General features: G+C 41.9%; 1 protein-coding gene across 1 annotated transcript in view; it reads left to right on the top strand.

The window, feature by feature from the left end:
- The window catches only part of CNKSR3 (CNKSR family member 3), a 74,381-nt gene that overhangs the window by 26,959 nt on the left and 34,572 nt on the right, over positions 1 to 12,850 (top strand). Inside the window, exon 2 of the mRNA XM_025213565.1 lies at positions 2,200 to 2,363. Coding sequence (XP_025069350.1) covers positions 2,200 to 2,363 — 164 coding nt within the window. The remainder of the gene's footprint in view (positions 1 to 2,199; positions 2,364 to 12,850) is intronic.

Here is a 12,850-nt window from a genome sequence, read left to right as displayed (position 1 = left end):
CGCCCCAACAAAACAAAACCTTTTACAGCTGGCTAAATAAGAGGTGGGGCTTGAGGTGCATATACAGTTAATATTTGGAAAATATGGTCTTTCCATGGTAAATGATGGGTGTATGAGAAGAGCATTACAAATTGGGAATGCCAAATATGTGTGCTGTATGTTAGCCTTGGTTTAGTATTTGCTTGAAAAAATAAATTGTTAAACAACTAAGGCCAGCTTTTTCTGGGAAAAGGGTTTTCATGCCCTAAAGGAAGATGGGAAATTGGTACACATGGGAAAGAAAACCGTGGACTCAGTTTTCAAAATCCTCCAGAACTTGCCAAAACAGATTGGACAAATGTTGGAGCATGCATCTATGCAACTGTTGTAGGAGACTGCCAGGAAATCATGTGCTTAGACAAGATCCAACTGTTGGCAGCACCAGATTTTTGATCCACCTGTACTTAAAATCAAGCTAACGGGCATGTTGGGTTAGCATAGATATTAGCTATTCAGGGTCTGCTTTGCTGCAAGAATTAAGTAAACATGACTTTTGGAAAAGGTTACATTTTCTATCACTTTTATCCATCCTCAAAGTACTAACGGGCCCATCAGGTGTTTATACAAGTCCTAGTTCCAAAAGCTTGTATTTATATGCAGATCTTTGACTGGGTATCATAAAACAGTACTGATCTTATCCATTGCTACTGTGGCATGAATTCAGTACATTTAACTTGCAAACATCCCCCAGAACTTGCCTGTCTCTCTCTTCTAGCTGGTTGATGAGCAGTTGTGCTGAATACCCAGCTTCCATCTCCTGTTCCTTTTTAAGTTCAGGACACCGGTACTTTTTCCAGTGTGTGATTGTGTGATGGTTTACTCCAGTTTCAATGGCTTCCCGTGAAGAGGGAAAATAACACTCATATATTCATATATTTTCAGAAGTTTATCTTGTCAGCATTTGCATTATATTGTAGATATATCCCTTACACCCCCCCCACATATATGTTTTGTAATAATTCAAATGTGTAGTTCTTGTGTCATATGTTGTCTGTATAAAGCTGACCTAGTGACCTGCGATTTGCTCTTTCCACTGCACTGTTAATTATGTCTGCAAGGTAGAAAAGGGCATTAGGAGGGATCCCATCAACTTGAAAGTAGCACTTCTGTTGGAATGTAATTTTACTTGAGTGTTATTGATTTGGGTTAAAGAAGATATTTTTCTTTGTTATCTTGTTTATTTAAGGTTTTATCTATAGACTTTTTATATACTCAGCCATCTTGGATAATGACTTTTTTTTTTCTTCTAAATATTAAAAAAATATTTTTCTATGCAGCAACAAAAGTCAAATATCCACTTAATTTAGGTAGCCCATTGAGCTAAGATAGATAACATATGTCAATTTTCTGTAGCCAAAAGCACATCCAGGAGAAATGCCACAAATATTCTCTCATTGTCCTTGACTCTCCAGTCCAAGTGATTAGTCATATACATTTGATTCAGCTGAGGCAGTACTGGGTCAGAGTCTGGAATGAGGCTCAAACTCATTCCTTTGGAACTGTTTTAAGATGCCTTACATACTCTTACATGCAGTAACAAGGGGCAGAAAAAGGAATTGGCAAACAAACAAAAGACAGTTTTAATACATTGAAACTACTCTTAGGACTTTATTAAGTTTAAAAATGAAAGTTACTATGTTTTATGTTGACTCGACCTTTACCTTTTAACAAGGGGGAATGAATGGGTGGTTCAGGAAATGAAGGAACACAACCTCTTATAAATCATGGAAATAATGAGGCATGAACGAAACCTCACCTTGATCACTTTGCCTATGTTTGCTTCCTTTCCCCTACTTGTGTTCTTTTGAACTAGAACTTGTTCTGCTCAACCGTCCACACCTCTGCTGTATACTGAATTTGAGAGAAACGTGCCTTTTTCCTTGGGTGTGCATCTATCTGCTCAGCAGTGAACGTTCCTGGAACAAATTAGGCATATGTCTGTTTAGGGGCACTAAGTAAAACTGGGGTGCAAAAATAGTGTTCACCTTTTGTGTTTTTTACTAATACTACCTTTTAAGTGGTTTTTGTAAAATCTGGTACCATGTATGTGAGTGGTGACCAGTGTTCATCTATGTCTATACTTATTATGATTAAAGAAACAGAAATCACAGCTGATGTCTCTTCATTTTTTTTTTTTATTTTTATTTTTTACTTTGGTAGGCTTGGATGATTGCTTGCAGCAGTATGTCCAGAAATTTGAACGGGAGAAGATAAATGGTGAACAGCTGTTGCAGATTTCCCATCAGGAACTTGAAGAGTTGGGGATCACACGAATTGGACACCAGGAACTGGTTCTAGAGGCTGTAGATCTGCTCTGTGCACTGGTCAGTTACATGGGGAACAAATATGCGATTTTTTTTTTTTTTTTTAAGTTATTCTTTTTGCAGGCTGTAGTGATGGTCTCTTGTACTAAGACAAATGTCCGGTATATAATTTTGTTCATTTATTATACAGCATGTAGAGAGTGGAACTAGTAAGAATTTAAACAATTTTATACGGTGTCATATTAATATTTTTCCCGTTAAAATACCAATAGTAATAGGCTATATTTGTGAAGAATTAAGTTGTTCAACTAGCACTCGGTCATGAGGTTCCTATGAGGTTCGGTCATGAGGTTCCTATTAGCTTACACTGAGGCTAGGAACAGACATTGCACTTTTTCCTGGATAAGTGCTTTGTGTTTTCTCATGTAACAGAAATATCCTGGGATTGGTGTGTACACACATCACTCTTCTAATCAAGGTTTAGTGAGTGGCTGAATGCATTGCTATTTTTCTGTCATTGATTCAATAATGCAATCCAGGGATAACAATTCAGATGTACTTTTTGATGTCCTGGGATAAACCGTTAATAATTCTTATTCTGTAAACCTTTTTTAGGATTTATCCTGGGTCAGTGGACACAGACATCTGAATGATTTCACCTTTTAAAATGGTTTATCCCAGGATAGCTAGAGAAAATTACCATATTTACTCACTTACCACATGCACACCTCCCCTCACAACCCCATTAGCCTGGAATGTGTGTCTTAAGTGGGGAAGCTAACGTTCTGGCCAGAATAGCAGGAGTGACATTTCTAATTCGGGCAATTTTGAAGGGAGTCAGTTGACTTTGTGGCTCCTTAGAATCTGCTTGATTCATGCTAATTTCTCTTAACTTGAGGTGTTGATGAACGTCTTTCCTTTTTTTAATGGTCTTGATGTTCCACTTATCAAACTATCCTTTCTATGGCAGTTTTGCTGAAGAATTCATGATTTAACTACTCCTATTTCATAGCCTGGCAGACTTTCTTTTTAGTTTTTCAAAATCCTGCGTCTGCCTCTGGAGTCCAGTCTTTAGCAGCAGCTACAGTTTCAGCTACTAATAATTCAGCTTTGAAGTGGTTAAAACTGTAGCTTTTGCCTGAGCAGGAAAGAGAAGATGAGCGAGTTGAAGATTAGGTTTTCTGCCTGCTGCATGCAGTCATAATGCTGGAAAAATCTTTTCTTTTCATTCTGTCTTCCCCAAAACAGGATGCATGTCTAATTTGGGGGTATGCTGTATGCAGTAAAATATGGTACTATCCTATAGAGTTCTTTTGTCTCAAAAAATGACACTGTTGATATGAAAGGTGGTAATAATTGTTCACACAAAGTAAGCTAGGTTAGGCAAATCTGTACGCTATATGCCGGGGTGTTAAACATAAGAGTTTGTGGTCTGAATCTGACCAACAGAGACCGCTTTATCTGGCCCACTGAACAACCAGTAGGTTACCATAAGTAACCTACTGGGTTATGGGGGGCATACCCGGAGGAGTAGCCTGCCTCAGAATCCGAGGCTCTTGGGCCCTGGTGAACATAGCAGTAGGCAGCAGGAAAGCAAGTGAGGGCTGACACAGCCCCAGTCACCCTCTGGATGCTTTGCTCATCACTGTCCTGGACCTGGAGCTGTCACCGCTCTGTGGTCTGTGCCAGAGCTGCTGCCTTAGAATGAAACTTCTTGGTGGCAGCAGCTCAAGCCCTGGCACAGGGCATGTGGTGGGAGTTGGCTGCTGTTATCACTGCCACATGCACCAGGTGGGAGCTGGAGCTGCTGTCACCACTGGAACCACTCTGTGCCCTGGGCTGGATCTGACCCACAAGGATCCCCATAGTCCAGGTCTGGCTTGGGCCAGGAGTTTGGCACCCTTGCTATTTACCAATTAAACAATAGGCAATAATTAAAAGGTTTTCAGAAAATGAATTAAGAATATTTTGATGAAAGAGCTAAAGAAGACAAAAGCTGAAACTTCCATTCTCTCTCTCTCTACCCCCCCCACCTAATGGCTAATTATTTACACACACACACACACACACACACACACACACACACACACACACACACACACACACACACACACACACACACACACACACACACACACACACACACACACACACACACACACACACACACACACCCCCCCCCCCACCCCCGTTCTGAAATAAACAAATAACATTTCTGTCTGTACTATTGGTACCATACAGCAGGTTCCGTTTATTTAAAAGCCGTTATTTGGGCATGCTTGGGAGTACATATTTGATGTAATACCATGAACTAGAGCCAGAGGTATCTACAGTTACATCGTTGAGACTGGTGGGAAAGAATGCTGTGCAATTCTTATGCCATTACTGGCCTACATTCCTTTCATTATGTAACACTTGTTACACTGACAATATTATTCTTAAAATGGACAGAGTCTTTATTCCCTGTAAGAAATCAGTCTCACCCGTTTCAGAAAGGTGGTATAGGAATTGTTAACATCTCATAAACCAGGAACAACTGTTCTACCCTTAAAATTATTTTATTGAAATATGTTTAATTTTTACTATGGTCTTAAATATTTTCCCAGAACTTGAGAAGATTTTGCAATTGTACACATCCACCAAATATTTTTGTCTGTCACCTTTCAGAGAGCAACTGAATTGACTTGAAATATAATTCTCACTGTGGGAGTGATAAAATATGTCACGGCAACAAGGAGTCTGTTAAAATAGTAGATGTACTGTGTACTGTATACTGGCCTGACTGAAATAATGGATGTGGCAGTCACCCTATTTCTTCTTGTTACATAAAAATATATATAAGAAAATGAACAAAGCTGGATGATGGCCAGATCCTAAAGCTGTGTTTTATCTCCTACAATTTCCTCCTAATTTCCTTTTTAGACAAAAGTTTTGACCTCAGACCCATTTCTGGAAATCCTTTGTGTAGTGCAGCTCAAATTAACGCATTAGATAGCATTCATATGCTGTAGCTGAAATATTCTTGTTCTTTTTGGGGGGAGGGAGGAGATAATGGGGAGATGCTTTTCCCCATTAGCTGTGCTCTTTGTCAGCTTTACACTGTCTCTTCTCCTTAAGTTTTAGGAAAGAATTTATTGTTAAAAAGTTGCCTTAAATTTCTGTCTAAGGTTTCTTGCTTTGCATTTGGGTGTCAGCTTTTAATATCTTTGCTAGTACTTTTCTTTTTGTCCCTGATCCTCCTGTGCATTCCCCCTGTCTCTGTCTTTGTCTCTCTTTCTTGATGTGGCTTTATGCATTAATACATTCAGTTATTTCTTGCTGAAATGGGACTTTCGTAATATTTTTTAACCTCTGAGTTAAAAACATTCTACTTTGTGAAACACATGTTTGTAAAGATTGTTATTTATATATTCCAAGGTCCACTACTCTTTTACCTGGTGCATACTAAATGTTATTTGTTTGTCTGTGACTTATACTTCATGGAGTATAGTCGTCCAGCCTGGCCTGAGAGAGCTCTGGAACTTCACATTTCCCTCCCCAACATGACTTTTTAGACTGCGCTAGCTTTCTGTTCTGCCTGGCAGGGTCTTCTCTGGACCTCTTACAAGAATGTCTTCTGGTTCCATTACATACCATAAGAACTGTGACCCTAAAGAAAACAGAGTTGTCTTTGGAGCATCTTTCTCCTTAAATGGGAACAGATGTACAAATGTCAGCCTCTGAGATCTTTCCAGCCTCATCTGGCCAGTGAATAAAAGACGGTCTGAAGCCAATATGTTACTATAGAAGAGAAGTTGAATAAAATCTAGAAGAGGACTGCAATGAATAAAAGTTAATGACTTGAAAAGGACACTGTCAAATTGAAAACAACACTTGTAAATATAGCATCTATTATACTGATCATAGGGATTGATTAATAGAACTGGAGAATGAATTCGATACATTTTTTTTTCTCTGTTTACTTAAAGCATTTGATAGCACATTGTCCATAGTCTTTTCAGGATTTTGATGATTTTATATGCTTCTCAAGGTAGTCTACCAATAACAGCCACTGCAGGACTGTCACTCAAGAGGCAGCAGGTGATAGTGTACTCAGAGATAAAAGACTAAGGCAGTGATTCTCAACCAGGGTGCCATGAGATGCTTTTAAAGGTGCCAAGGAGTGCTGCAGTTATCAGTCAGTATTAGCATTTTTCAATATGTAAACACCTACGCAGTCACAAGACAAACCCAGAAATTTCAAATAAGAATTCATAGGGTCAAAAGCAGTTTGATCTGTTGTGGTCTTTCTGAGTTATTTGCAACAGAAGAATTGCTCTATTCTTTTCTGTAGTGAGAAAATGAGTGAAAGATAAAAACTGGCATTTTCTAAGCATGTACCTTTGTTCTTGAGCTTTCCTAGAAGACGGTTCTAATCGGATGAGTCAAAAATATCTTTAAACCTTTTAAACCTTTTAAATTTAAAGGTGTCACTCGGGGAATTGAACTGTATATATCGAACTGTATGTGGTATATTATTTTTGTTGGAGAACAAGTTTAAGTGACTGATATTTTGAAGTTTGTAAAGGCACAAATTTGCTTTTTAAGCTCATATTAAACTGTGGCATGGATTAAAAGTGAGTAATCCAAATATAAGAATTGGGGCAAAAAATAACCCCCACCTCTGGAAGGCAACATAATGGAATGCTTATGAAGTGGAACTGCATAGGTTCAATGAATGAAGAACTAAGCAGAAATTCATGGGAAATAATAGTTTCTCTCTTAGTTTGCTTTCTGGATTTTAGGCTTCTGAATTCCCCTCTGGCTTTTTAGATATCTTGTTTACAGAGCAGATTAGTTTCATCACCACTCAAAGATGAGGCTGTTTCTAGGAGTTAAGGTGGTCTTTCCTAAATTCTTGACAAGTGGAGTGCACTTTTTTTTTTTTTTTTTGGATTAAAATTGGAGGCATGCTTCACTTGTCTACCTGAAAAAGGGAGTGGGGGAAAAGCAGTGGTGCAAGTCCAGTTCGTAGAGGTCCAGTCCCAGTGCAGCTGGTGGTGGCTGGAAAGTAGATGAGCACCACAGCCAGGGAAGTGGAGGCTGGAGAAATGGTGGCATTGTGGGCACAGGGAAAGCCTTCTTCAAGGGAGGCAGTGTCAGGCTGAACAGGGACAGTGGCCTCTCTGACAGGATGGAAGGAGCTTTTCCACTCTTCACCCTGGGACTGAGGAGAGGAGGAGTGGGTTTTTTTTAAACAAACTCTATGCTACCCTGGGAAGCTGTGGGACATGGGCACAGCTGGAGTGGGGAGGAGAGCACCAGGACACTTGTTGGCAAGGGCTCTCTGGAGCTCAGTGTGGCAGGGCCATTTGAGAGAGCTCCTAACTGCCTTGTTCCTTTGGTGCAGGCAGGGCATGCCAATGGCAGTTTGCAGATGTCTACCTTCTCCCAGCTCCCTTGCTGCAGTGCATGTGCAGCTTTCAGCTGCTGGGGAGCTGTGCTGGGCCCAGACATCTGCAAGCTGCCTGTGTTTGGGGGACACGGTTCTAGGCCACAATCTGCTGTGCCCTGCTCTGCCTCCTAAAATACAAAAAGAAAAGTATCATTTTTTGCAATACACTTCTGCCACTGTCAGGGCATGCTTTGGGAATCGTAGAGTTGAGGAATCTTGGTAGCTTGGATTCACCCATTTTAGTTTAGCCTGATTGGGCCTACTCCTCCCTCCTGATGCAGCAGGTCACATCGCTGTGGTCGACATACTCCAAAACAGTGGAGCTGTTACTTGGGCTGGATGGGTGGTACCGGGTTGGTTTCTGAGCTGGATCCTGCATGGATTTAGCTTGTGGGGTTGGGCTGTAGGTGTGATCCAGCATGATGGCCTGACCTCAGATGACTGAATCCAGCTGCCTGCTGGTGTAGTCTGGGACACAGGGCCACATTGTCTGGCCCACGGGGCTTCCAGCAGGTCTGGAAATTTGGCAGCAGGGAATTAGCAATTAATGCTGCCTCTGCTTTCCAAATTTCCTGCCTCTGCTGCCAAATTTCCAGACTCATGGGGAGCCCCACAGGCTAGATGATGATGGTTGCTATAGGGGGAGGGCTAGGGCTGGAGATGTGCTCAGTGACCCAGGCTAGAGTGGGGACAGGCTGGAGGGAAAAGGGATGGAGTAGGAGTGGCTGAAGAGTGGGGAGGGGAGGCTGGGGGTGGGGTGCAGGCAGCGGGCAGAGGTGATAGGGGGCAGGCAGAGCAGAGGGAAGCTGCTTGACCTCCACACACCATCTGCCCCCTACACTGCCTTTCCTTCTGCAGCGGTGGGGGGATGAATTAAAGACAACTCCCCAGTAATTAGATTCCATACATGGAAAATTATAACAAATTGATAAATTTCCCTTGTATTGAATCTAATTACTGGGGGGGGGGGGGGGCTTGTCTTAAATTCTAGTAAATATGGTATCATTCCAATCAGGGGAAAAATTGATCGGGTGATGGTTCAAGGCCACCCTTCAACTTCTATTATGATATTGTGCCATGGGCTCCCACTGCAAAATGGCATCCTTATGTGTGGTGCTTGTATGAAAACTAAGACTGATCAAAAAATGCTAACCCTAGAAGTCCCTTAAGAGGAACAAATTTTGTTGCAGTTTGAATCTGTACTCCTTCTCCGCGTGCAGTAACAGTCTATACATATGTAACACATTGAAGGGTTGCTTAGCTGGCTGGAGGGTGTTCCACGATGAGGCTTGTCTCTTTGGAGATACTATATTAAGGGCAAAGGAAATTTATCCCAACAGGGACCCTGTACTTGGGGCAAAATGAAGCTGTCCCAGACAGGGACACTGGGATAAAGGGGAAAAAAATGGAATAACTTCTGGAAGAGAGCCCATGAAAATCCCAGCATCTGGATTGGCTGGGAGGGTTTCTTTAAAAGTGGGGAGTTTTCCCTGCCAGGTGGAGGAGGGAGGGGGGGGAGAGAAGAGCAGGCACCGTGTGGAGGGGGCTGTGCAGGCTGGGCTGCAATGATTGAACTCCCCCCCGCCCTCCCAAGCTGCTGATGGGTCAGAGGAGCACTCATAGCCCCAGGACTTGAGCCCAGGCTTTGGAGGGAGCAGGCTGATTGCTGAAGACAGCTGCCTGAGGAGCACATGGGCTTGCTTGTGGGGAAGCAAGCGCTGGGGTGTGTGTGTGTGTGTGTGTGTGTGTGTGTGTTGCAAAGGAGGGGGGTGCGGCTGCAGAAACCTGGTCTGATGCCTCCAAGTGCTCAGACCAAGGGGAGGTGCGCGCGAGAGAGAGAGAGACCTAAAGGGAGGGCACAGGCTGCGGGAGCTAAACCCTGTGTGTTCAGCTGTGGGAGAAGTGCATCTGCTTTAGCCTGCAGTCTGAGCTGTGCAGCCCACTGTGCGGGGGCCAAGGGAGTGCACATTGTGTGTTGAAGGGACACAGATGTAGGAGTAGCTGCCAGCAGTGCAGTGATGCTTAGGCCAATTTTGGAAGGACCTGCCACGGTGCTGGTGGGAGGAGCTGGGGGCTGTTCATTTCCCCTCCCCTGTCTCCCAAATCCTTGATTCAGCGTACAAGTGTATGTGTGTGAATTCATTGTGCATAAAGGTCATTAGCAGTGTTTATAAATAAGTATCCAGTAGCTCAGGTTTATAAGTATTTAAGCAATTAAGCAATTTATTTATTAGTGTTTCAGTGTATAATTACAGTTGATGTTTGTCCTTTAACTTGCAATCATACCTGAGGGGTTAGCTTGTGAAACCCATAGGCACCCAAGTGACTATCCTAGTACCACCAGTGCTCCTTTTGTATAATGCATATAGTTATTTTGGTAGCAATTTGTATCTGCTTTAGCTATATCTTATTCTGTATATCATTAAATTATATATGATTATGTGTTTGTAAAAATTATATCTGTGGTTGCAAAGGGTTTGTAAGTGTAAAAGGGACCCTCCCCTGCTGGAAAGCCCCATGCCAGCTCCCAGGAAAGCCAAGCGAGGCTCACGCTGCTGGGCACTCCAGGATTCCAGCACTCAGGTGGTGCTGTGTGTCTGGGTTACACATAACTGAGCTAGGTTCCTGGAGCTACCAACTTAGCCCAATACTAAGTATGCTAACTGAGAGTGAAGGAAAATCTTGAGTTACTGATGTGCACTAAGAATTTCCACAAGAGTTTTTGGATTGCAGGAGTACTTTAGGAGATGTCCATTTGAACATGTCCTTTTATTTTGGCTGTCCTAACTCAAGCAGTTATTTGAGCAGTGCAGTATTTAATGGACTGCTGTCTCTGTAAACCATAATGTGATTCTGAAAAACAGTTCTTTTGAGGTGTATTTTCTCAAGCCACACACTTGCAGAGCTACCCAAATTAATGAATAACTAGATAGGAATGTTTGAACTAATACGTTTCCAATGGTCTGCTTCTTTCTGTGTGTTAGTGAAAGTCATGTTTGTTGAAAGACTGAACCAAAAAAAAAAAAAAAAGATTTTTAGGATTTTTTGTAAAAGTACAAATGACAGAAACATAAGTAACAACTTTTTCCTTGAAATAACACTTGACAGTGCAATCTTAACAGTTTACTAAATTTGTTTTTTTAAAACAGAACCTAAAGTTTTTTCTTTTGGCTACCCTTTCCTAATTGTGCCTTTTTTATGCCATACTCATAGCAATATCTGAATGCCTTTTTAGAGTGCATTAAGACATATGACTGAACAACATCACAATGATGGTTCACCCATCCACTCCTTGAGGAGAAATGTGTGCAGTGGAGTATCTTGTTTTGTTAGAGTCTGGAGTTATTTTTAAATTTTTTTAACATATAGGCTAAGTGTGAAGTAAATCTTATGTGTGACCATAACAACCATAGGAGAGATGAAGCCTGAGTTCTTCTTCCTGCTCCCCCTCCACCTTTTTTCCACCTTTGAAATTGCGTGAGGTGTGCAGTGAAGCGGTTTTATTCAATGATAAAAGCTTGTACAACTTAGGCATGCACTTTTATTCTTTTTTTTTTTTTTTTTTGCATATAATTTACTGCCTGCATCTGTGAAACTCAGGCCTTGACAAGTATGTGGTTTCTCCCTACTCCCCCATTTAAAATAGTGGCATGTCTATGTAAAGTTCTGGCTACCTTATTTGACTAGTTCGTTTGATACCCTTGAGAGTAAAAGAGCTTTAACATTTTCAATCCCTAGTGAAGGTGTATTCGGTCCATCCTACTTCTTTAACGGGGGATGTAGGCCTTTAGAGTTTTTTGGCACATTGCACTTCAACATTCTTGTGGCTACAGCAGCTGGCGTAGCAGCCAGAGCTGCTGGTGGAGAAGCAGCACACCAAAAAACAAACTAACTCAAGGTGTCCTGTAAAAGAGGGTGGAAAAACTTGGCTGCTGTAAGCCCCTTGGAATGATGTTCTGTTGTTTATTTTTCTTTAAATTGAAAGGTGGCAAGTTTATAGAGCTGCAGTTAGTACTTTGGCTTTGATAAAAACAAAGTCTGCATCTTTCCCTCTCTATGATGCAGGAAAACTTAAGGAAATCCTTTGCTGTTTCAAGGGTATTTGCTTCTCAGGCACATCCTCCTTCCAACTCTGGCAATTGACCTCTCACTGTACTTTTGAAAATGCTCTGTGCTCCCTTGCCAAGTGCACTAGGGGGCTTGTGCAATAAACACCCCGCCCTCTCAGAGACTCTGGCCAGAGGGAGGTAGTTTTGAATGAAGTTCAGTGATGGCAAATATCACTTCGTTGTAACTTGTATTATTTCGTTCCCTGTTGTTTGCTCTGGAGCTTCCTTAGTTGCCAGCATCCAGCTTTTTTCGTGAACCTTTGACTAGGGAAGCCATAGAATATCTGACATTTGAATAGAGTGGAGCACAACAGTCTGTAACAAATTCCTCATTAGGAATATTGCCAGTAAAGGTCAGGTTTGGGAGGGTATCTAGCATTAGACAAATGTGAAAGGCTATTTCTAGAGGCAGTGGGAGGGCCTGGGAAGCATGATGTGGCATGGGAAGGAAGACTGATATTTTCACTGATTTGTTACCTGTTTCTTACCATTGGTCAGTGCTTTGGTGCCAAGTGCTGGCTATGCAGAAAACCACCAGAAAGCTTCATTCTTCTTGATGTATATGCTAAAAGGTATAAGCCGCCTTGGTATAATTGTTTCTTAATGTTGGGTAAGTACAGATGTTCAGGGAGGTTAGGAGGAGGTTAGATTACGTTAAAAATGGCTCGCTTGTCTTGGTTCACCCGGGTATGGACCTTATACTTGGATTGACCTAACTAGGGATTCCAAAAGCAAACTCTACAGAAGTTCAGGAAGTTTAGATTGGTCTATAAATGGCTGACCTGAGGCAAGTTAACTGTACCATGGAGGTAGTCTAACTTAGATCAGGTCAGGGGAGACTGACCTAACTGAACTTTTGTACAGTTCCCAGTGCAGCCGCAGAGCTGTGAAAGCCCAGCTGCTGGTCCCAGTCTTGAAGCTGTGCTTTTTCTGACTATCCCCCCTAGCACCAGGCTATTTTTAGCTCCCAAACACCTTGCCCCTCCTCAAAATGGACACTCTTT

Source organism: Alligator sinensis, unplaced genomic scaffold (assembly GCF_000455745.1).
Source record: "Alligator sinensis unplaced genomic scaffold, ASM45574v1 scaffold1093_1, whole genome shotgun sequence".
NCBI lineage: Eukaryota > Metazoa > Chordata > Crocodylia > Alligatoridae > Alligator > Alligator sinensis.
The sequence above is the reverse complement of the archived record's forward strand: the minus strand, read 5'-3'. Positions and strand labels throughout refer to the sequence as shown.